The sequence below is a fragment of the Mustela erminea genome, chromosome 3 (assembly GCF_009829155.1).
Source record: "Mustela erminea isolate mMusErm1 chromosome 3, mMusErm1.Pri, whole genome shotgun sequence".
In the NCBI taxonomy this organism is placed as follows: domain Eukaryota; kingdom Metazoa; phylum Chordata; class Mammalia; order Carnivora; family Mustelidae; genus Mustela; species Mustela erminea.
The window spans coordinates 93,244,118-93,269,669 of record NC_045616.1 but is presented as its reverse complement, the minus strand read 5'-3'; the positions used below and the strand labels follow the sequence as shown (position 1 = coordinate 93,269,669).

The following is a 25,552-nucleotide window of genomic DNA, read 5'->3' as shown; positions in this document are numbered from 1 at the left end:
TTTTTTTTTTTTTTCAAAAAAGTTTCTTGATGATTAAAAACAGCAGCAACAATATCTTCTATCAATTTTGTATCTTACTCCCCCTTTTCTATATCCAATTTTGGGTACAGGGAAGGCATTTAATAAATGTTGGTTCAGTAAATGCCTAGGCAGTATTTTGGGGGATTGTAACACAATTTTATGTACCTTCCACTTGAATTGAAGTAGATCTTTGGGAGCCTGTCCAGGGCTCATAACACAACACCACTGAGGAGATCTTTCATCTTCTCAGTTATCCCTCCCCGCAATGTTGGTCCCACCTAGAATGTATTTCCTTCTCAGAAAAATTAAACAAAAAAATTAAATCCTATAAAAAATGGATGTAATTTGGATAAAACTACAACCACAGTGTGAGACTTCAACACACCTCTCAGCAGCTGGTAAACTAAGTGGACAAAGGAGAAAATGACTTAGAAGATCTGAACAATGCAACAAATAAACCTGCCATAATTGACATGTATACAGAATACTGTATCTACCATTAGAACACACATTCTTTTAAAGTGCATGTGGAACATTTTATCCACATTGATTCCAAGCTGGGTCATACAGCAAGCTTCAGTGAGTGTCAAAGGATTGAAATTACTCAGAGTATGTTCACTGGCCAGAAAAATCACTAAGAGAAAATCTTCTGCCCAAGTGGCCTGGAGAAACCACAACCCAGGTCACACCCACATTCCCCCTGCAATGAGCACGCACAGGGGCATTGCTAGGAAGACAAACCACAGCCCTGCTCACTGGCCTCACTTTCTCCCTCGATCCGCAAGCCTTCAGTGGGCCTTTGCTGTCACCCAGCAGTCCTAGCACAGTGGCCTGGTCAGTTCAATCTCAAATGCACCCTTCCCCTCTCTCCTCAAACCTCCAGGCTGGGTGATCATTTTCCTTCTTTCTTCAAGGAGAAAATAAAAGCAACCACAAGAGATGTTCATCCACCTGCCCCCAGTTGTAACTGTCACCTCTTTGTAAGTGTTCCTGAATATTCTCCATTTCCTTCGGTTATATGAAAGAATGTGATTTTATCCAAAGCTTGCATCTCTCCTTCTCTGCCCTGGATTCCACTGACTTCTGCCTACTTCAGTGATGCAGAAGAAATGAAAGATGTGTGGGAGGGTTTTGGTTTTTTTTTAGCATGGTATTCATACATATATACATAAAAACGCTGTAATGTCATCTATTCTAAAGAAACTTCTTCTCTATGCTCTTCTACCTATTGTCTCATTTGACTCCTTTTACTCATATTTACAGCAAACCCCCTCACAATGATTGTACTTCTTTGACCACAAGCTTGTATTGCATGATCATTCTATCTGTTCCAGGGTAATCCGTGGGACACCAAATCCAATGGTCAGTTCTTAGTCTTGGTGATTTGAAAATGCTCAGCTCTATTGGACACCATTCTTAAAACACTTCTTTTCTTCATTTCTTCCTCCCCCCAATTTTCTTCCTACCTTTTAAGCTCCTCCTGCTTGGTCTCCTTGTTGGCTTCTTCTCTCCTTCCTGATCTTTAAGTGTTGGAGTGTGTCAGGGCTCCAAGCTTGACCTCTTCTCCATCTGTACTACCTCCAGTCATTTCATCTGCTGCTCTGGATGTAACACGTGGTACGGTGACCATATCCACCCTGACCTCTCTGGCCTAGAGCTCTCGCTGGCCTCCAGACCTGTTCATCCAATTGCTTATTTGACGTCTCTACTTACATTTTTATTTTTATTTTTTTAAAAAATTTATTTTAGAGAGCATGAGCGGGGAGGAGGGGCAGTGGGAGAGGGAGAAGCAGACTCCTCACTGAGTGCAGAGCCTGACATGGGGCTTGAACCCACAGCCTGGAGATCATGACCTGAGCCGAAATCAAGAGTCATACACTCAACGGAAGAAATCACCAAGGCACCGCAACGAACATTTATAATAGCAATGAACACTTAGCAGGTCTAAACCCAAATTCCTAATTTTTCTTTCTTCCTGCTCCATGGCCTATACCACCTGCCACACCACCTGCTCTAGAGAGTGCATTATTTTCCTATTACTATGATAACCTACTACCACACACTTAGTGGCTTAGAACCACACCAATTTAATTCTTTTACAGTTCTGGAGTTTCAAAGTCCAAAATTAAATTTCCCTGGGCTGAACAAGGATGGCTGCAGGGCAGTGCCCTCTCTAGAGGCTAGAGGGGAAAGTATGTTCCCTTGACTTTGCGGACCGCTAGCACTGCAGTCCTTGGCTCGCGGCCCCTTCCCCCATCTTCAAAGCCAGCAGAGCCCCAGTGTGCTCTAGTCCTCCCAGTGCCTCCTGCCCCTAACAGTCACATTTCTCCTTGCCTCCCTCTGATACCGGTACTTGCACTATCATTGAGGAAGGGCTCACCCAGGTCATCCCCCATAATAGTCCATTTACACATCCTTACCATAATCACCTCTGCAGAGGCGCCTGTGCCCGAGGAGACATTTATAGGTTCTGGGCATGGGAAAGTGGCCATCTTGGGGACGTTATTCAATCCACCACACACAGTAAATGGCATCACCATTCTACTGTTCCTCAAAGTAACGAAAAGCCCCCAACAACCTGATTTCCCGCTCTTAAAACTTTCATTCGACCCAGCAGAAAATCTTTCCACACTTAAGATCTATCAAGAATCTGGTCGGTCCTTGCCACCTTCATGGCCGGCGGCAGTTCATGCCTGAATTATTTCGGTAGCCACGACGCTGCCCTGCTCTGCCATTGGTTAGCAGAGCCTGCCTGTTTCAGAGTCTAAGTGGGATGAGGTCACTGCCTGGATGAAAACCCTCTGTGGCTTGGGCCATGCTTTACCCCCCCTTCACCACTTCCCGCTTCTCCCTGTCCTCTAGCCCTGTGCTCCCAGAATGGGAACATGGCCGGCTGTGCCCCTGTGCCCCTGGCCCCCTCACTCCCTTAGAGAGATGTACCTGTAGAACTTTCTGGGCTTGCACGTCGACCACAAGGACTCTGTTCAGTGCTGGCTGGGCCACGTAGATGTACCGGTGCCGGACGTTCACGGCTGAGGCCCACTGGCACGGCTGGGTGGCATTTCCTTCCCCTTGGGGACAGATTTCTTCCTGTAAAGGAGACAGGCTGCCATGGATCTTCTTAATCCCCTTGGCCCCTGCCCTGTGTGGGTTCCCTCTCCCTCACCGCCCCCGTCCCTCTGTTCCCTTCTTAGAACCCACAAACACGCCACACCAGCCCTCCCACATCACCTGTTTTGAACATTCACCTCCACCACCTCCCACTCATGAGGCTGGAACTCCCTTTGCATGTGTGTGTTTTTTTTTTTTATGAGCAGCCGCCAGGCCTGCCTTCTTCCCCTCCTGGGTGCGAACTTCCCTGTCTGCACTGAGCTCAGCGCTCCAGACTTCTCGCTTATTAAATTAAACCTGCTCCCCCTTTTTATTTGAACTTGGGGTACCACTTGACTCCATGCTGCCTATTCTTTGCTTCCTTCCCCAGCTCCCCCACCCAACAGGCTGGATCCTGCTCAGTTTGCTGATCTCTTGGTCTCTATATGTCAGAATGCACAGGGGTCAGTCCCTCAATGATTTTTCCTCTTCAAAATCTACTCCCTTTGCTCATCTCATCCCAACTGATAGCATCAAATACCATCTATGTGCTTACAGCTCCCAAATTTGTATCTTTAGGTGGAGCCTCTTCTCTGAACTCCAGACGTACGCAGCCAACCACCTCACTCTACTTGGCTATTTGCTGTACACCTCAAACTTGAGAGAGTTCAAAGTCAACTCCCAATTTTACCTCCCAACCTGTTCATTCCTTTAATAAAATGGCAGCTCCATTGTTTTCCTTCCTTAGACCAAAACCCTTACGGCCATCTTTGAGTCCTCTTTTTCTCCTCATCCTCTCAGTCCTCATCAGGGAAGGGGAGGTGAACCATGAGACTATGGACTCTGAAAAACAATCTGAGGGGTTTGAAGTGGTGGGGGTGGGTGGGAGGTTGGGGGAACCAGGTGGTGGGTATTAAAGAGGGCACGGATTGCATGGAGCACTGGGTGTGGTGCAACAACAAGGAATACTGTTATGCTGAAAACAAACAAACAAACAAATAATAATTTCAGCTCTGCCTTCAAAATACATTCAGAATTTGACGTTGCCTCACCGCTCCCACCTCCATCACCCGGGCTCAGGCCACACTATCTGCTGAGTAACCGCTGTAGCATCCCTGTCGTACTCCTTGATTCCACCACCCCTCCCCCTGCCCCCCATTCTCAACACAGAATTCAAGGGCATCCCTGAGAGTCTGCCCGCACCTCTCCTCTTCTCAACACCCTCCACTTCATTAACATTCCTTCTGGCTCAGAAGAGGAGCCAAGGTTTCCCGGAAGTCAAGTAGGCCCTGTCCTCTTTGGCTCCTGCTACTCCTCTGACCTTCAGCTTTTCTCTCCCGTCCCCGCTGTGCTTGCTCTCCTTCCCTCCTGCCGCCCTCCTGCCCCCTTCACTGGCCGAGCACCGCCAGCACACTTCGCCCCTGTACCTGGCTGCATTGGTCATTTCCACCTGACGTCGTGCACTGATCTGGCTACATCTTTTTAGGCTCTCTTCTGTCACTGGAATGCTTTGTGACGGGCTCTTTGTCTGTCTGCTTCACTGCTATATCTAGCACCTAGTAAAGGCCTGGCACAGAATGAGTGCCTCAGTATATTTGTTGAATGAATAAATGAGTGAAAAGGGGGACCCTCTTTTCCCTTACCTTCTAGGATATACAGTCTCATGTTTTTTTTTAATCATGACTCTCAACTCTGTCTCAGTCTCCTTGTGGTTCCCCTCTTGGTCTGCCCATCCTGTAGCTACTGGCCCCCAGGGTTCTGTTCAGGCACCCAAATCAAAGCTCTCATACATACCCTTGGTGGTCTTGTCTACCGCTCTGGCTTTAGCCAATGCCCAGATGCAGACGGCTCCCAGATCTATGTCTTTAGCTCAGAGCTGCCCTCTTCAGTCCTCGCATGGTTTTCCCAGAGCCCCTCATACTCAGCCAACCACCCCGAGCTGACCCTCTTCACCATACCTGCCCCTCTCACCAGGTCTGGCCAGCCAGGACCAAGCCTGTCACCCTTGTCGCTTCCTTTTCTCCTACAGTCCGCCACAAGTGAGTTACCATGGACTATGGAGACGACCTCCTCCATCCCTGAGTTCATCTACTTTCCAGGTCTTTCCTGAATGACTGTAATAGCTTTGGGGCAGAGCTGTCACCTTACACCCTGGCCACTCCCCAGCATCACATTCAGTTCTCACAACTACCCTCATTCACACATGAGAAAACAGAGGCTGGCAGGGGTTAGGTCACTGGTCTAAAGCCACTCAGCCCTGCTGAGGGACAGAGGTGGGATGTGAACCCAGGGGTGCCTGGCTGGGAAGCCTGTGCCCTTGCCTCCTACATGTGCTGCTTCCCAATGCCCAGAGTGGCCCCCTTATCCAGCAGAGACACCTGAGAGAAGACATGCAAACCTCCTGCTGGCTCAGTGCTTTCAGCAGAGGCTCGCATCACGGTAACCCTGTTGGGAGGTGGTGGGGGGGCATTTTCTAGAGGAGAACACGGTTGGTTGGGACTGTTCCATAGCTCACTATGGTCTGGTGCTGTCTGAAAGGCCTGTGGGGTCTCTCCTACTGTGTCATGTTCTAGCTTTTTAGGAAATGTGAGTCGTGGTTAGGATTTCAGAGATTTCCCTCGAGCTACAGGTTATTGCAAATCTGTGAGAAATTAGTGCCCATGTGACAGGGTGCAATTATTTACACCCAACTGCTAGAAGTTAACTAGACCACTCATTCTAGATGGTTTCACGGCTGTTATGTGGAAGGAAAGTTCATCGGGATAGCAGATCTAAAAAATGATTAATTCAAATGAAACAGCCTGGAAAACAGCTGGTCCGGAGCTACGAATGCGGGAGACACACCACAAGCCAGCATGGCAGTGCAGCAAGCAGGCGGCAGGACTCTGAGCTCCCCCATGAGCTCCAGGCCTGTCCCCGCTCACTGGTTCCTTCACATCGGGCCTTGAGGAGAGGCCTGGGGGGCCTGCTGACAACTCTTCTGGGTTAATGTCATACTTCTACCGTCAAGCAGCTAAGGGTACACCTTAGGTAGGAAACCACCAACATAAGACCCAGAGAGAAACCAACAGGAGGGACAGAGCCCTGGGGTGGGGTGGGTGGGGAAGCACTGACTGGGGGACACCTGTGGAAAGCGGGGTCTAGAGGGCTAGAAAGACTTTCTTGGACCTGCCACTGGCAGTCATCTCTGTGGCCTCCATCCATGTGGCATGGCCATTGTGCCCTTGGCCTCATACTTCATAGCACCTCTGATGCTTGGGGCATTCTCATCTTGCACGCTCTCTCCCCTGGTTCTTCAGAGGCCACTGAGACCCTCGCAGCTCACCTCCTCTAGTGACTGGTTGAGGATCACTTACTTTTGTAAACTTAGCTATCTGTGAGTTCTATGACCCATGTTCTCCAGGCTTCCTTAAAGCTACTTTTTTTTTTGCCAGGGAGCCATGGGCTCTCTAGCTCACCAGGGCCCATCCCCTCCTTGTCCTCATCTTCTGGATGTTTCTATGCTTGTGTCCCATGGGTGTCTCAAATTCACATCGTAGGCCACCCTCGTCTCTTTGATGAGGAACTTATCTTCCCTGCTTTTGGGATCCCAGCACGAGACGGAGAATGTGGCACATGCCTCCTACGGTGACAAGAGAATGAACAGTACCCCTAACCTGCCTCTCCTCCTGAGTGAAGGACAGTCTGTTCCTCCTAGCAAGACCCCAGATGACCCTTGTGGTGCCTGCTGATATAACACTAAATCTACTCAGTTATTCCCATTGCCACTGCCCCTGACTTGGCTAGGTCACTACCCTCTCTCACCCAGATGTTCACAACAGCCTGTACACCTGCTTCTGGGCTTCCAATCCTGTCCCACTCGTCTCTACCCTCACTGGGGCCCCACACTTGTTCTAAAGCAGCCCCACCAGGGCCGTGATTCATTTGAGGTCCTCTAGGCATCCCCAGAACTTTCAAGATCTGCCACTAAAACCTCAGCTTTAACCCTGGCCTCGGTCATCTTAATCTCAGACCAAGTATTTGCAATTACCCAGATGTGACATGTCACTTTATGCCACCAAGTGCCATGTTCATAACATTCCCTTTAGAAACGCATCCCCAGTTCCTACTTGTTCTTCACAACTGGGCCCAGGGGTGCCCTGCTGGAGAGCCTTCTCTGACTTGGTCCTCCCTGGGTCTAGAGAGGCCTTATCCCCTCAGTGTCCCAGTGCACTTTGCAGCTCCTTCAAGCAGCTCCTGCTGTGGCCATCCTCTCTCTGTGAACTAGTGGAGAAGAGAAACCCATCTGTAAGCCTTGGGCCTCACCCAGGGCTCTGTGCACGGAAGGTCTAAGGAATGAGACCTTCAACTCTTAACCTCCCATGGATGTTCTGGAGCCTTGGAATGCACATGGAACCACACCACATATAGCAAATGGAACCTGGGACGTCAAGGGGCAGTCACGGTGGAAGACCGGCTCTCAGGCACAGACACTTACATAGCTCATGAAGATCTTCTCGGTGGGTCGGAGGTGCCTCTGGATCTCACAGTCCACAGGGTGCAGGATGATGATGCCATCGTCAGAGAAGACATAGAACATGTTCCCCACGCTGAGGCCTGGGAGGAGCAAAGACAGCCATGGTTATGCACCCTCATCCCCAGCGGCCAGCTCCTAAGTAGGGTCACGTGCCACGCTGGGCAGACCCACCCCTGTGGTTTGGCTGCGTGTGGTATAGGCACAAAGTGTGGGGGCCTGGTCAAGGTGACATGAGCTAAGCAGGAGGTATGTGGGCAGCCCAGGGAGAAAGTGTCAGAGGCTTGTGAATCACTCCACAGATGAGGGCTCTGTGAACCCCAGGGTATCCTTCCAGACACGTGCTTCTGCCCTAGGGCACCGCGGGCTGGCCACCGACACAAGTCGGCAAATACATGACAGACTTGGCTCTAGCATACATTTGGTCTTTCGTCTCTTGTCAACTAGTCAAATCAGATGGGTCAGATCATGACAGAAAAGCAAAGCCTCTTATTATTTTTTTTTTTTCAGCACATTTATGTGCTACACCACTCCTAGGAACCTAAGAATGTTGTGGCTGGTACTCCTTTGTGCCAGTTTCACCCTGGCCTGTTGGTGCCAGCAAATCCCTCCTTCAAGATAGGCTGCTCCCACCTCTGCCTCACCATTTTCTCTGTGGCAGCCCCAGGTCAGGCGATGGAGCCCCAGCCTGGTCAGGCCCGCTTGCCAGCTCCCACCACCACCCTGGTGTGGCCATGTGGGGAGAAACCTCAGAGTAGCAGAGAAGGGGACTTGGGAGGGTCTAGTTTGGCTTCCTTATTACAAAGACAAAAAACTGAGGTCCAGGGAAGGGAAGGGGCTTGGTGGAGGCTACTTGGATTTACACCAGAGCCGGGGCTGGACCCCAAATCCCTACTCCAGGCTCTCACCGTGCCTCAACATAAAACATAAAGATGGCACAAAATTGGTAAGTTTAAGTTCTCCTTTCCTTTCTCCCTCATTTTATTTCTTGTGAAGGTGGAATATTCAACAGATTTCCATAAATGCTAAGAAAATTAAATCTATGAAAAACATGCTCTTTCCTAGCATGCTGAGAGACCCAGCATACTGACTTCATTGACTATCTGGGTAGGTTTTCAGTGTTAGAAAACCATACAACACGAAATAGGAGCCAACATTCCACCTGCTTCCAGTGACTCTGCAGGCAGTTTTCTGGGCCTCAGGCCCTTCCTGCCTGGGGTTCCCAGTGTGGACCAAGGTCACTGACTCCAGGACACAGTCTTAGCTGCTGCTGTTCTGTCCTGAGGGAGGGGCTGGAAAGGAGGGCTCTGACGCTGGGCACAACTTGACCCCAGGCTCTCAGAAGCTAGCAGTGTCTGGGAGAACCCTGCACAGGTCTCTCTGGGGAATCCTGCCGGTGCTGGGCAGCCTGTCCCAAGAGCTACAGGAAGGGGCCTGGTCTCAGCTCCCAGGACATCCCAGCTTCTGGTCCATATGTGCTCTGTCCCCAGGGGCCTTCTCTCTGTCTACTCTCACCTGGCAAACTTCTTTTGCTCAGACCTATGAGTCAAAGCCCCTGTCCCTGGGGTCTCTTGGCCTCCCAGGGTCTCTCAGGAAGTGGACAACTGCAAGGACCAAGGTAAGCTTGAAAGCTTGGGGACCCCATGTGGGGTTGCAGCTGTGGCCACGTGGCAGGCGAAGCACAGCCTCACTCACGGTCAGCAGTGGAACGCGGGCCTCGCCAAACAACTGACTTCACAGGAGACAGAGCCAGCCTCCTGATCCAGTCCCCTGGAGGGTTCTGTCTGAGTGGAACTTCTCCTAACAGGGCACAAAGGGGCTTTCTTTGCTGTGGCGTGCCCCAATCATCTCATTTCTCTTGTTGAGACGGGACAGATCCCTGCGGCCTGCTGGCCTGTGGGTTATGCTCCTGTATTTCCTAGTTCCAGCTGTGAAGGGTACAAGCAGCCGGCTGTCCAGGCAGGATGGCACTTGTTGCACCTGTCACCCCGCAGCCAAAAAGCATCTGGGGGTCTTAAGTTGCCCTCAATGTGAGGCCTCTAGTGCTCTGTTTCATACATCCCAGGGTCTCCTGCATCCTTTGCTGGTCTCCGCTTTTGAAACTTGAGTCTCTTTGTAGTGAATGCAATTTCAGAAAATTACCACCTCTTAAAGACCCAGAGGGAAAGCTCTCTACATGCATTGTGGCTTAGCGTTAGGTTGGGCAGCATTAGGGGACGGCTGTCCATGGTGAGTGGCAGTTGCTACAACCTGTCTTCCCAAGGAATCCGAACGCCTACTGGCATCAATTCCTCATTTTTCAGGTTCTGCTTTTGTTTTGCTCTGTGACTTACTGTGAGCAGCAGTGCCTGACATTCAGGGAATTGTTCTGAGTATGTGCACGCATGCATATGCCAGACTCTAGGAAATGCCACGAGGAAATGTTTACCAGGAAAAAAATGAGACAGGTAATAGGCCAGCTTTTAAAGAGGAGATTTTGTGCATAACCCTGAAATCACGGGATGCATTCTGCTTCTCATCTCCTCCCTGAAACCCCCATCCACTAATCAAGCCCCATCCTGGAGAGTAAGTTACCTCCAGGTGATGTGAACTCTGCTCTGATGGAGGGGCTACACTTGGCCAGGGTCCACAAAGGGTGACTCAGGCCCTATAACCCAGTTCCCACATGGGCCTGCTGTTTTTTGAACCACATGAAATTGTTAGTATTAGACCATTTTTGACATACAAGAATGGTCATTTAAAAAAATTTTTTTATTTTTTATAAACATATATTTTTATCCCCAGGGGTACAGGTCTGTGAATCACCAGGTTTACACACTTCACAGCACTCACCAAAGCACATACCCTCCCCAATGTCCATAATCCCACCCCCTTCTCCCAACCCCCCTCCCCCCAGCAACCCTCAGTTTGTTTTGTGAGATTAAGAGTCACTTATGGTTTGTCTCCCTCCCAATCCCATCTTGTTTCATTGATTCTTCTTCTACCCACTTAAGCCCCCATGTTGCATCACCACTTCCTCATATCAGGGAGATCATATGATAGTTGTCTTTCTCCGCTTGACTTATTTCGCTAAGCATGATGCGCTCTAGTTCCATCCATGTTGTCGCAAATGGCAAGATTTCATTTCTTTTGATGGCTGCATAGTATTCCATTGTATATATATACCACATCTTCTTCTTCTTTTTTTTTTTTTTTAAAAATATGGAACGCTTCACGAATTTGCGTGTCATCCTTGCGCAGGGGCCATGCTAATCTTCTCTGTATCGTTCCAATTTTAGTATATGTGCTGCCGAAGCGAGCACTATACCACATCTTCTTGATCCATTCATCTGTTGATGGACATCTAGGTTCTTTCCATAGTTTGGCTATTGTGGACATTGCTGCTATAAACATTCGGGTGCACATGCCCCTTTGGATCACTACGTTTGTATCTTTAGGGTAAATACCCAGTAGTGCAATTGCTGGGTCATAGGGCAGTTCTATTTTCAACATTTTGAGGAACCTCCATGCTGTTTTCCAGAGTGGCTGCACCAGCTTGCATTCCCACCAACAGTGTAGGAGGGTTCCCCTTTCTCCGCATCCTCGCCAGCATCTGTCATTTCCTGACTTATTGATTTTAGCCATTCTGACTGGTGTGAGGTGATATCTCATTGTGGTTTTGATTTGTATTTCCCTGATGCCGAGTGATATGGAGCACTTTTTCATGTGTCTGTTGGCCATCTGGATGTCTTCTTTGCAGAAATGTCTGTTCATGTCCTCTGCCCATTTCTTGATTGGATTATTTGTTCTTTGGGTGTTGAGTTTGCTAAGTTCTTTATAGATTCTGGACACTAGTCCTTTATCTGATATGTTGTTGGCAAATATCTTCTCCCATTCTGTCAGTTGTCTTTTGATTTTGTTAACTGTTTCCTTTGCTGTGCAAAAGCTTTTGATCTTGATGAAATCCCAATAGTTCATTTTTGCCCTTGCTTCCCTTGCCTTTGGCGTTGTTCCTAGGAAGATGTTGCTGTGGCTGAGGTCGAAGAGGTTGCTGCCTGTGTTCTCCTCAAGGATTTTGATGGATTCCTTTCACACATTGAGGTCCTTCATCCATTTTGAGTCTATTTTCATGTGTGGTGTAAGGAAATGGTCCAATTTCATTTTTCTGCATGTGGCTGTCCAATTTTCCCAGCACCATTTATTGAAGAGGCTGTCTTTTTTCCATTGGACAGTGTTTCCTGCTTTGTCGAAGATTAGTTGACTATAGAGTTGAGGGTCTATTTCTGGGCTCTCTATTCTGTTCCATTGATCTATGTGTCTGTTTTTGTGCCAGTACCATGCTGTCTTGATGATGACAGCTTTGTAATAGAGCTTGAAATCCGGAATTGTGATGCCACCAACGTTGGCTTTCTTTTTCAATATCCCTTTGGCTATTCGAGGTCTTTTCTGGTTCCATATAAATTTTAGAATTATTTGTTCCATTTCTTTGAAAAAGATGGATGGCACTTTGATAGGAATTGCATTAAATGTGTAGATTGTTTTAGGTAGCATAGACATTTTCACAATATTTATTCTTCCAATCCAGGAGCATGGAACATTTTTCCATTTCTCTGTGTCTTCCTCAATTTCTTTCATGAGTACTTTATAGTTTTCTGAGTATAGATTCTGTGCCTCTTTGGTTAGGTTTATTCCTAGGTATCGTATGGTTTTGGGTGCAATTGTAAATGGGATTGACTCCTTAATTTCTCTTTCTTCTGTCTTGTTGTTGTTGTAGAGAAATGCAACTGATTTCTGTGCATTGATTTTATATCCTGACACTTTACTGAATTCCTGTATAAGTTCTAGCAGTTTTGGAGTGGAGTCTTTTGGGTTTTCCACATATAGTATCATATCATCTGCGAAGAGTGATAATTTGACTTCTTCTTTGCCGATTTGGATGCCTTTAATTTCCTTTTGTTGTCTGATTGCTGAGGCTAGGACCTCTAGTACTATGTTGAATAGCAGTGGTGATAATGGACATCCCTGCCGTGTTCCTGACCTTAGCGGAAAAGCTTTCAGTTTTTCTCCATTGGGAATGATATTTGCGGTGGGTTTTTCATAGATGGCTTTGATGATATTGAGGTATGTGCCCTCTATCCCTACACTTTGAAGAGTTTTGATCAGGAAGGGATGCTGTACTTTGTCAAATGCTTTTTCAGCATCTATTGAGAGTATCATATGGTTCTTGTTCTTTCTTTTATTGATGTGTTGTATCACATTGACTGATTTGCGGATGTTGAACCAACCTTGCAGCCCTGGAATAAATCCCACTTGGTCGTGGTGAATAATCCTTTTAATGTACTGTTGAATCCTATTGGCTAGTATTTTGTTGAGTATTTTCGCATCTGTGTTCATCAAGGATATTGGTCTATAGCTCTCTTTTTTGATGGGATCCTTGTCTGGTTTTGGGATCAAGGTGATGCTGGTCTCATAAAATGAGTTTGGAAGTTTTCCTTCCATTTCTATTTTTTGGAACAGTTTCAGGAGAATAGGAATTAGTTCTTCTTTAAATGTTTGGTAGAATTCCCCCGGAAAGCCGTCTGGCCCTGGGCTTTTGTTTGTTTGGAGATTTTTAATGACTGTTTCAATCTCCTTACTGGTTATGGGTCTGTTCAGGCTTTCTATTTCTTCCTGGTTCAGTTGTGGTAGTTTATATGTTTCTAGGAATGCATCCATTTCTTCCAGATTGTCAAATTTGTTGGCGTAGAGTTGCTCATAGTATGTTCTTATAATAGTTTGTATTTCTTTGGTGTTAGTTGTGATCTCTCCTCTTTCATTCATGATTTTATTTATTTGGGTCCTTTCTTTTTTCTTTTTGATAAGTCGGGCCAGGGGTTTATCAATTTTATTAATTCTTTCAAAGAACCAGCTCCTAGTTTTGTTGATTTGCTCTATTGTTTTTTTGGTTCCTATTTCATTGATTTCTGCTCTGCTCTTTATGATTTCTCTTCTCCTGCTGGGCTTAGGGTTTCTTTCTTGTTCTTTCTCCAGCTCCTTTAGGTGTAGGGTTAGGTTGTGTACCTGAGACCTTTCTTGTTTCTTGAGAAAGGCTTGAACCGCTATATATTTTCCTCTCAGGACTGCCTTTGTTGTGTCCCACAGATTTTGAACCGTTGTATTTTCATTATCATTTGTTTCCATGATTTTTTTCAATTCTTCTTTAATTTCCCGGTTGACCCATTCATTCTTTAGAAGGATGCTGTTTAGTCTCCCTGTATTTGGGATCTTTCCAAACTTCCTTTTGTGGTTGAGTTTTAGCTTTAGAGCATTGTGGTCTGAAAATATGCAGGGAATGATCCCAATCTTTTGATACCGGTTGAGTCCTGATTTAGGACCGAGGATGTGATCTATTCTGGAGAATGTTCCATGTGCACTAGAGAAGAATGTGTATTCTGTTGCTTTGGGATGAAATGTTCTGAATATATCTGTGATGTCCATCTGGTCCAGTGTGTCGTTTAAGGCCTTTATTTCCTTGCTGATCTTTTGCTTGGATGATCTGTCCATTTCAGTGAGGGGATTGTTAAAGTCCCCTACTATTATTGTATTATTGTTGATGTGTTTCTTTGATTTTGTTATTAATTGGTTTATATAGTTGGCTGCTCCCACGTTGGGGGCATAGATATTTAAAATTGCTAGATCTTCTTGTTGGGCAGACCCTTTGAGTATGATATAGTGTCCTTCCGCATCTCTTATTATAGTCTTTGGCTTAAAATCTAATTGATCTGATATAAGGATTGTCACTCCTGCTTTCTTCTGATGTCCATTAGCATGGAAAATTCTTTTCCACCCCCTCACTTTAAATCTGGAGGTGTCTTTGGGCTTAAAATGAGTTTCTTGGAGGCAACATATAGATGGGTTTTGTTTTTTTATCCATTCTGGTACCCTGTGTCTTTTGACAGGGGCATTTAACCCATTAACATTCAGGGTAACTATTGAGAGATATGAATTTAGTGCCATTGTATTGCCTGTAAGGTGACTGTTACTGTTTATGGTCTCTGTTCCTTACTGATCTACCACTTGTAGGCTCTCTCTTTGCTTAGAGGACCCCTTTCAATATTTCCTGTAGAGCTGGTTTGGTGTTTGCAAATTCTTTCAGTTGTTGTTTGTCCTGGAAGCTTTTAATCTCTCCTTCTATTTTCAATGATAGCCTAGCTGGATATAGTATTCTTGGCTGCATGTTTTTCTCGTTTAGTGCTCTGAAAATATCATGCCAGCTCTTTCTGGCCTGCCAGGTCTCTGTGGATAAGTCAGCTGCCAATCTAATATTTTTACCATTGTATGTTACAGACTTCTTTTCCCGGGCTGCTTTCAGGATTTTCTCTTTGTCACTGAGACTTGTAAATTTTACTATTAGGTGACGGGGTGTGGGCCTATTCTTATTGATTTTGAGGGGCGTTCTCTGAAGCTCCTGAATTTTGATGCTCGTTCCCTTTGCCATATTGGGGAAATTCTCCCCAATAATTCTCTCCAGTATACCTTCTGCTCCCCTCTCTCTTTCTTCTTCTGGAATCCCAATTATTCTAATGTTGTTTCGTCTTATGGTGTCACTTATCTCTCGAATTCTCCCCTCGTGGTCCAGTAGCTGTTTGTCCCTCTTTTGCTCAGCTTTTTTATTCTCTGTCATTTGGTCTTCTATATCACTAATTCTTTCTTCTGCCTCATTTATCCTAGCAGTGAGAGTCTCCATTTTTGATTGCACCTCATTAATAGCTTTTTTGATTTCAACTTGGTTAGATTTTAGTTCTTTTATTTCTCCAGAAAGGGCTTTTATATCTCTCGAGAGGGTTTCTCTAATATCTTCCAAGCCTTTTTCGAGCCCGGCTAGAATCTTGAGAATTGTCATTCTGAACTCTAGATCTGACATATTACCAATGTCTGTATTGATTAGGTCCCTAGCCTTCGGTACTGCCTCTTGTTCTTTTTTTGGTGGTGAATTTTTCCGTCTTGTCATTTTATCCAGATAAGAGTATATGAAGGAGCAAGTAAAATACTAAAAGGGTGGCAACAACCCCAGGAAAATATGCTTTAACCAAATCAGAAGAGATCCCAAATCGTGAGGGGGGGAGAAAGGGAATAAAAAGAGGTTCAAAAAGGGAGAAAGAAAAAAAAAAGAAAAAAAGAAAAAAAGAAAAGAATTAAAAAAAAGAAAACGAATAAAGAAAAATATAAAAAAGAAAAAATATATATATTAGATAAACTTTCAGAAAGTGGTTGTTTTTCTGTTTCCAGAATTGCTGCTCTTCTTCTCTTCGATCTGCCGATGGATTTGCAGGTGTTTGCGATTTTTAGATAAGCTATCTAGCTGATCTCCTGGTAGCTGAAGTAGTCTCAGCCTGCTACTTCTCTGCCATCTTGACTCCTCCCCCTCCAAGAATGGCCATTTTTTTAAGGATCCAGCCTAGTATCTAAAGATGGTTTGATAAATAAAATAAAAAAAATCTATTCATTTAAAAATATACATTTATAGAAATCATGGTGGCTTTTTTCTTCGGCATTTCCTCAAAGTGTATGCCTAAACTTTGAAAAGTCCAGAACCAATATCACCTTCTGGAAAAAAGTTGAAGGCCTCATCCAACCAGGGAGTCCTGCCAAGTAATCTGCTTCAGTGACGGTTTCAAACAGCTTTCGATAGCAACTTCTCACTTTTAAGTTCTAACGGACTGGTGTCCATTACAGACACAAGTACATTTTTAAATCTGCTTCTCAGCATGTGACCCTTGTCATTGACCTCCGCCCTCCCATCCAATCTGGCAGGTGGACCACACTGATGGGGACTGCATGGTATCTGGGAAAGCTGATGGCGGCCAATGGAAATATGGCCCATGATGGAAACATAAACACAGGTGATCACAAGCACAACATAGAAGTATAAAACTTAGTACCTTCCTCTCGCCACAGAATGTTTGCAACTACAGCGTCAGAGAATCAGGAGACCGGAAACATGATTGAGGGAAGGAAAAAAGAACAAAGCAATGTCAGCAGTTTACTGTAGTGATTCCTTTCAGGGATGGATGGCTACCTAATCCCTTGTGTATGGAGTCTGCCCCACTCACTGCCAAGCAGCAGCCCTCTGATGGGACTCTGTATGTGGACAAATGTTTCTAGGTCTCAGGACACTTTCAATTTCTAATTAGTCTCTGAAATTGGGTCTACTAATGGGATCTCTTCTGTGGTTGACAAGAAGAAAGGAACATTCTCCCAGAGTTCTTGATTACTTCCAAAAGCCAGGCTGATTTTCAGCGAGGATTCTCCAAGAAAGACCATCTGAGACACTATTCTGATGATCTCCTTTGATGATGAAGACTCAGCTTGGAGTCTTTAAACAAGGGCAAGAGATTCTAGCTACCACTTGTGTCCATGGAATCACACCTGCAGAGCCACTTGGGGGAATGGTGGCTACGTGGGAAGGCATACAGGTGGGGGATAATCCCTGGAGTCAAGTTTATGTGTGCATGTGTGGCTGGGCTACTTCCTGGGCCATGGTAGAACATCAGCATGTGATAAAAATCATGAACGGATATCTAGTCTATCACATATGGAATCTGTGTCACTGGTGGGTGGAGAGGAGGAGAACTTTTATGGGTAAGGGGTAGAGGTTCTAGTCTATATAGCAAGTAGGAGGCAGAAGTGGGGCTAGGATATGTAAGCTTCCTTGTGGTCTTGGACACTCTCTGCTTCCAGGGAACTTCCCTGTCTGTGTGCTGTTGAGGTTGCCAGGGAAGGTCTGCTTACCTCTGGGCACCCCTGCCCCAGCTGTGAGCACAAGAGAATATGGGAGTTTACCCCTGTCTTCAGGGGCTCATGGATGGTGGGTGTGGCCTTGGTCAGTTGGTCCCCTTGCACCCAACACCCACCAACCAGCACAATGAGGAGCTCCAAGGCAAGAGTGGACTCACGGGTCTTTCTAGCTGAGTCTTCAATGAAAAGTGAGGAGATATCCTCGTCCACTCCCACTTCATTTCTGGCGATGCAGGTATATGCCCCTGTGTCTTCATACCGAACACTGCCGATGTGCAGTTCACTCCCATTGGCTGGAGGAAGGACAGTGCTCAAGATGGTCTGCTTAGCTGGGACACCACCCCCCCCCCCCGCAATCTCCCTTTTATCCAGAGTAGTGATGTTAAAAACATAGGCCCTCAGCAGGGATGAGGGCAACCAACATCCGTGATACATGCCCAGAAAGGGCTCGATCAGCTGAACTAAACTGAAGCTGACTTGGGACAGGATTGACAGCTTATCATCTGTGCGCTCAAAAAGCCCACAAGATCTGTGTGAGTGCAGGTAGCAGGAGAATTTGGGGAGACATTTGTTCACTCCTAACACATCTGACTTAGAAACAAATCATCTCTCTCATTTCACCGTGGAAAGTGTCAGCTTGAACTTGACGGAAGAGCAGAGAGGCACCGAGGGCAGTTCTTACCTAATAGGGAAAGCTGTTTCGACATCTGGGTTGAGACATCCATGCCATTTTTCAGCCAAGTGATTCTAGGCATAGGAATGCCCTCTGCGTGACATTTCAGACTGGCTGCCACCCCGGGCTCCTGTGCCTGCGTCTCTGGATACACGCGGATGACTGGTGGCACTGTGGATGAAGTTGGTGCTGGTCAGACAGGGCCCTAACCTGGCCTTGGGCCCGTGCTCTGGCCCCACACCTGCTCCCGAGGGTGAACTGAGATGCAGCTCTGGAGTTCTCTTTGTAACTAGCTCATAGTCATCCTGTTCAGCAGCTCAAGCCCTCAAAGAAAGGACTATAAAAAATTGTAAGCAATAAACATGTCAGGCTTTGTGCCTTGTAATTCATGGCTTTCACCATTATTCTAAATATGATCAGAAAGACATCCAGATATTGAATGCTGTTCAGCTGCCATATGTGAAGAGCAACAGCCACTGCACATTTATTTTTGAATGAATAAAATTAAGATATATTATTTCTGTTATTGGAAAGACATTGGACAGGGGCTTAATTATTTGCAGGAAGTGCTTCACAAAGCATTTATGGTCAATGACTGGCAAGGCTACTAATTACATCACTACTCTCTGGGGAAATCCTTTGATTTTCCTGTGAATTACTGTTATTTCCCCACTTCTCACCCCCCACAACATGGGTGAAAGGAAAGTGTGCCCTCCTTGGCTCAGCCATGAGCCCTCGCAGCCAAGTTCAGGGCTGAGGATGTGACCTGGCCCACTCATCAGAAGAACATGGGTGAGGGGGAAGGAGCAAGATGGCTGAGGAGTAGGAGACCAAGATTATCATCAGGTACTAGGAGTTCAGCTAGATAGTTATCAAACCATCCTGAACACCTACAAACTCAACAGGAGAGAGAAGAGAAGAGCAGCAATTCCAGGAACAGAAAACTGACCACTTTCCAGAAGGTAGGGTGCGGAAAATGAATCCAAAGAGACAGGAAGATAGACTGTGGGGAAGGGGCCAGCTTATGGCAAGTGGTAGAGCAGCGGAGCACAAAATTGGAACCTTTAGAAGTCTGCTCTGCTGAGGGATGTTGCTCCAAAGGCTAAGAAGGGGGTGGAGCCCGTGCAGGGACAAAACAATATTTGAATAATTGAGTTCCCAGAAGAAGAAGAAAGAGAGAGAGGGGAAGAAGGAATAATGGAACAAATTATAGCAGAGAATTTCCCTAATTTGGCAAAGGGAACAAGCATCAAAATTCAGGAGGCTCAGAGAACCCCCACTTAAAATCAATAAAAATAGGTCCACACCCCATCATCTAATAGTAAAACTTACAAGTCTCAGTGACAAAGAGAAAATCCTGAAAGCAGCTCAGGACAAGAGGTCTGTAACATACATGGTGGAAATATTAGATTGGTAACTAATCCACAGAGACCTGGCAGGCCAGAAAGGACTGGCATGATATATTGAAAGCACTAAATGAGCAAACGATGCAGCCAATAATACTGTATCCAGCTAAGCTGTCATTGAAAATAGAAGGAGAGAGAAAAAGCTTCCAGGATAAACAAAAATTAAAAGAATTTGAAAACACTAAACCAGCCCTACAGGAAATGTTGAAAGAGGTCCTCTAAGCAAAGAGAGCCCAAAGTAACAGACCAGAAAGGAACAGAGATGATATACAGTAATAGTCACCTTATAGGCAATACAATGGCACTGAATTCATATCTTTCAAGAGTTACCCTGAATGTAAGTGGGTGAGATGCCCTAATCAAAAGACACAGAGTAACAGAATGGATAAAAAAAAAAAAACAACAAAAAAGAGGGGTGCCTGGGTGGCTCAGTGGGTTAAAGTCTGCCTTTGGCTTGGGTTATGATCTCAGGGTCCTGGGATTGAGCCTCACGATGGGCTCTCTGCTTAGCAGGGAGCCTGATTCCCTTCCTCTCTCTGCCTGCCTCTTTGCCTACTTGTGATCTCTGTCTGTCAAATAAATAAATAAAAATCTTAAAAAAAGAGAGAGATCCATCAATATGCTGTCGACAAGAAACTCATTTTAGACCCAAAGACCTCTCCAGATATAAAGTGAGGGGGTGGAAAACCATTTATCATGCTAATGGACATCAAACAAAAGCTAGGGTGGCAATCCTTATATCAGGCAAATTAGATTTTCAACCAAAGACTGTAATAAGAGATGAGGAAGGACACTTTTTCATACTTAAAGGGTCTGTCCAACAAGAAGATCGAACAATTTTAAATATCTATGCCCCTAATATGGGAGCATCCAATTATATAAACCAATTAATAACAAAATCCAAAAAACACATCAACAATAATACAATAATAGTATGGGACTTTAACACCCCCTTACTGAAATGGACAGATCATTGAAGTAAAAGATCAACAAGGCAATAAAGGCTTTAAATGACACATGTGACCAGAAGGATATCACAGATATATTTAGAACATTCCATCCTAAAGTAACAGAATACACATTCTTCTCTAGTGCACATGGAACATTCTCCAGAATAGATCATATCCTGAGTCACAAATCGGGTCTCAACTGGTACCAAAAGATTGGGATCATTCCCTACATATTTTCAGACTACAATGCTTTGAAACTAGAACTTAATCACAAGAGGAAAGTTGGAAAGAACTCAAATACATGGAGACTAAAGAGCATCCTACTAAAGAATGAACGGGTCAACCAGGAAATTAAAGAATTGAAAAAATTCATGGAAACAAATTAAAATAAAACACAACTGTTCAAAATCTTTGGGACAAAGCAAAGGCAGTCCTGAGAGGAAGAATACAGCAATATAAGCCTTTCTCAAGAAACAAGAAAGGTCTCAAGTACACAACCTAATCCTACACCTAACAGAGCTGGAAAAAGAACAGCAAAGAATGCCTAAACCCAGCAGGAGAGCAATAATAAAGATCAGAGCAGAAATCAATGAAATAGAAACCAAAAGAACCATAGAATAAATAAACAAAAGTAGGAGCTGGTTCTTTGAAATAATTAATAAGATTGATAAGCCCTTGACCAGACTTATCAAAAAGAAAAGAGAAAAGACCCAAATAAATAAAATCATGATGAAAGAGGAGCGATCACAACCAACACCAAAGAAATACAAACAATTACAAGAACATATTATGAGCAACAATACACCAGCAAATTTGACAATCTGGAAGAAATGGATGCATTCCTAGAGATGTAAAAACAACCAAAACTGAACCAGGAAGAAATTGAAAACCTGGACAAAACCATAACCAGTACGGAGATTGAAGCATTCATCCCAAATTTCCCAACAAACAAGAGCCCAGGGCCAGACAGCTTCCCAGGGGAATTCTACAAAACACTTAGAGAAGAATTAATATCTATTCTCCTGAAACTGTTCCAAAAAATAGAAATGGAAGGAAAACTCCCAAACTCATTTTAGGAGGCCAGTATTCCCTTGATCCCCAAACCAGACAAAGACCCCACAAAAAAGAGAATTACAGACCAATATTCCTGAAGAGACACAAGCAAAAATTCTCCCCAAAATACTAGCCAATAGGATCCAACAGTACATTAACAGTACATTATTCACCACAACCAAGTGGGATTTATTCCTGGGCTACAAAGTTGGTTCAACATCCACAAATCAATCAATGTGATACAATACATTAATAAAAGAAAGCACAGGAACCATATGATACTCTTAATAGATGCAGAAAAAGCATCTGACAAAGTACAGCATTTTTTTTTTGATCAAAACTCTTCAGTGTAGGCATAGAGGATACACATATCACTCAATATCATCAAAGCCATCTATGAAAAACCCACAGCAAATATCATTCTCAATGGGGAAAAATGGAGAGCTTTCCCCCTAAGGTCAAGAACACAGCAGGGATGTCCACAATCATCATGGGTGTTCAACATAGTGCTAGAAGTTGTAGCCTCAGCAATCAGACAACAAAGAAATAAAAGGCATCTGAATCAGCAAGGAAGAAGTCAAACTCTCACTCTCTGCAGATGATATGATACTTTACGTGGAAACCCAAAAGACTTCACCCCAATACTGCTAGAACTGATACAGGAATTCAGTAAAATGTCAGGATATAAAATCAATGCTCAGAAAGCAGTTGAATTTCTAGACACCAACAAGACAGAAGGAAGAGAAATTAAGGAGTTGATACCATTTACAACTGTACCCAACACTATAAAATGTACCCAACACTATAAGATACATAGGAATAAATCTAACCAAGGAGGCAAAGAATCTGTACTCAGAAAACTATAAAGTAAATCATGAAAGAAACTGAGGAAGACACAAAGAAATGGAAAAACATTCCATGCTCATGGACTAGAAGAACAAATATTGTGAAAATGTCTATGCTACTTAGAGCAATCTATACATTCAGTGCAATCCCTGTCAAAATACCATCAACTTCTTTCACAGAGCTGGAACAAATAATCCTAAAATTTGTATGGAACCAAAAAAGACCCTAGGAGGAATGTTGAAAAAGAAAACCAAAGTTGGTGGCATCCCAATTCCAGACTTCAAACTCTGTTACAAAGCTGTCATCATCAAGACTGTATGGTACTGGCACAAAAACAGACATATAGATCAACAGAACACAACAGAGATCCCTATTTCTGTCAACTATCTGGTTAGCTATCTTTTGGCAAAGCGGGAAAGAATGTCCAATGGAAAAAAGAAAAAAGACAGTCTCTTCAACAAATGGTGTTGGAAAAATTGGACAGCCACATGCAGAAGAATGAAACTGACTTTTTCCTTATACCACACCCAAGAATAGACTCAGAATGGATTAAAGACCTCAGTGTGAGACAGGAACCCATCAAAATGCTTGAGGAGAACACAGGCAGCAACCTCTTCAATGTCAACCACAGCAACTTCTTTCTAGAAAATCACCAAAGGCAGGGGAAGCAAGGGCAAAAAGGAACTGTTGGGACCTCATCAAGATCATAAGCTTTTGCACAGCCAAGGAAATAGTCAACAAAACCAAAAGACAACTGACAGAATGGGAGAAGGCATCTTAATAAAAAAAAAAGAAGAAGAAGAACATGGGTGAGCAAGGTGTCTCCACTCACCACAGATCTCTGACCTTTCTTATTTGGGCCATCTGTGGGGGGAGGTCCCTGAAGGAAGTAAAGATTGTTGGGAGAATCTTTCCTTTTACTCCTAGCTCTGGGCCTAGAAAATAATTATCATTTTCAGTGGAAATGAGGGTTCTTACCTATCCATATATTTTACTCTACATATGTCCAAAATGGCTTCCAATTATCTTATGTAATGACACCTGGATATTCCACTCAACACACACCTTTTGGGAAGGTGGAAGATGGATTCCTCATGAAGCAGGCCACTACATTTCTCCAAAGGTATCTGGACACTCCTATTACCTGATAAGGCAAAGTGTCCCCATACTTTAGGAGAGAGATTTTCCGTGGGAGCAGAGTAGAACACATTGATGCTTAGGTAGAAGGAGATACAATTGTTAATCCCAGAAAATGAGCAAGATTTCTAGTGATCTGTGCTTGGGAAGCCTGAGGACTAAGGAAAAACTCCATTGCCTGTTGTGAGAAGTAGACTGTGCAACTCCTGTCAGAACTCCTTAGGAGGCTACTAGTTGTCTGATTAGCTCAGTCTGAGTTTCTAATCTTTCCTCTGGTTCATCTATAGGGCAAAGCTAGGGGGCTGAAGAGAAAGTCAAATGGAAAAATCAGCAAAGGGCATGAACCCACCTTGAAAATATCCCAGAGTTGTTTCTCTAAGAAAAACTCAGAGGCAACCTGTGACAAAGTGCACAGAGACTCAACAAGAACACAATGTGAGTAATTTCCCAGTTTCTCTATTGGTGTTTCTGGGGAAGAGTTCCAGGGTGTGGCAGAAGAGTCTAGTTGCAGCTCAGGCCACTGGGATGGAGGATGTAAATAGGGCTCTAGCTAAGGCATATCTAGAAGCCTTCTTAGAACAGGGACGTTGATATCCCTTCTCTGATTATATTGTTCAAAGTGGAAAGGAATAATAATTTATCTAGGCAAATTCCCTACACCATCAATTTGGAAGAGACAAGAATGGGGTTCAAGTAGAATAGGTAGTAGTGTTTTGGTCAGGAGGGTGTTATTCAAGGGCACAGAGCTAGAACTGGGGGGTTGAGGAGCACTGGACTGGTGGGGAGTTGGAGAAGGTGGTAGAGCATTCTGAGTTCTACAGTGTGGGTGGCCATGACCTGGAAGTTAATCAACTTGGGCTCTTGCTAGATTTTTTTTATACAAGACTGCCTAACACACATAAAGTAGATCTAAAGAAGGTGAGGCAAGAATCAATAGAGAAGCAGAAGGGAATGAATCAGTCAAAAAAGAATGGAACTGACAGATAAATTGAAGGCTGGCTGTATGTGTGTGTATATCTATCTATCTATCTATCTATCTATATATCAATAAGAGACTAATCTCTGGAAAGATTGATCAATTAAAAAAACAGAACACAGGGAATTAAAAAATATGAAAATACTATATTCAATTATAGGTAATAAATATGAAAATCCTAATGAAATGGATCACTTAAAAGGAAATCATAATGATAAAAACTCTCAACAAAGTGGGTCTAGGAGGAACATACCACAACATAATAAAGGCCATATATGACAAACCCATAGCAAACATCACACTCAATGGTGAAAAGTTGCGAGATTTTCCTCTAAGGTCAGTAACAAGACAAGAACGCCCGCGAGCTTTTCCTCTAAGGTCAGTAACAAGACAAGAACGCCCACTCTTGCCACTTTTATGCAACACAGTACTGGAAGTTCTAGCCACAGCAATTAGGCAAGAAAAAATACAATGCAGCCAAACTGGAAAGAAAAAAGTAAAACTGTCTCTATTTGTAAATGACATGATACTATATATGGAAAACTCTAGACTGCACCAAAAACCTACTAGAACTGATAAATGTTTGCAGTAAACTCAAAGCATACAAAATCAACAAACAAATTGGCTCAATTTCCATATACTATAAGCTATTAGAAAGAGAAATTAAGAAAATGATCCCACTTATGATTCCATCAAAAAAGAATAAAATGGGGGCACATGGGTGGCTCAGTGGGTTAAGCCTCTGCCTTCGGCTCAGGTCATGATCTCAGGGTGCTGGGATCAAGCCACGCATCAGGCTCCCTGCTCAGCGGGGAGCCTGCTTCCCTTCCTCTCTCTCTCTGCCTGCCTCTCTGCCTACTTGTGATCTCTGTCTGTCCAATAAATAAATAAAATCTTAAAAAAAAGAATAAAATACCTAGGAATAAACTTAACCAAGGAGGTGAAAGATTTGTCCTCTGAAAACTCTAAGCATCTCATGAAAGAAACCGAAGGAGACACAAATAAATGGAAAGATTCTGTGCTCATGGACTGGGAGAATTAATATTGTTAAAATACCCATACTACTGTAAGAAATCTACAGATTCACTGCAATCCCCAACAAAATGCCAAAGGCATTTTTTTGCATAATTA

The 25,552-nt window shown here is 44.4% G+C and overlaps 1 protein-coding gene and 1 non-coding gene across 3 annotated transcripts in view; both read right to left on the bottom strand.

Moving 5' to 3' along the window:
* The window catches only part of FSTL4 (follistatin like 4), a 418,614-nt gene that overhangs the window by 19,059 nt on the left and 374,003 nt on the right, over nt 1-25,552 (bottom strand). For both annotated transcript variants that reach the window (XM_032336727.1, XM_032336728.1), the window contains 5 exons: nt 18,063-18,224; nt 17,539-17,673; nt 16,525-16,551; nt 7,589-7,707; nt 2,962-3,111 (listed from right to left, as the gene is read on the bottom strand). In XM_032336727.1, coding sequence (XP_032192618.1) covers nt 2,962-3,111; nt 7,589-7,707; nt 16,525-16,551; nt 17,539-17,673; nt 18,063-18,224 — 593 coding nt within the window. The remainder of the gene's footprint in view (nt 1-2,961; nt 3,112-7,588; nt 7,708-16,524; nt 16,552-17,538; nt 17,674-18,062; nt 18,225-25,552) is intronic.
* LOC116587354 lies at nt 10,820-10,926 on the bottom strand. Its single transcript, XR_004284378.1, has one exon. It is a non-coding gene; the product is annotated as a U6 spliceosomal RNA (small nuclear RNA).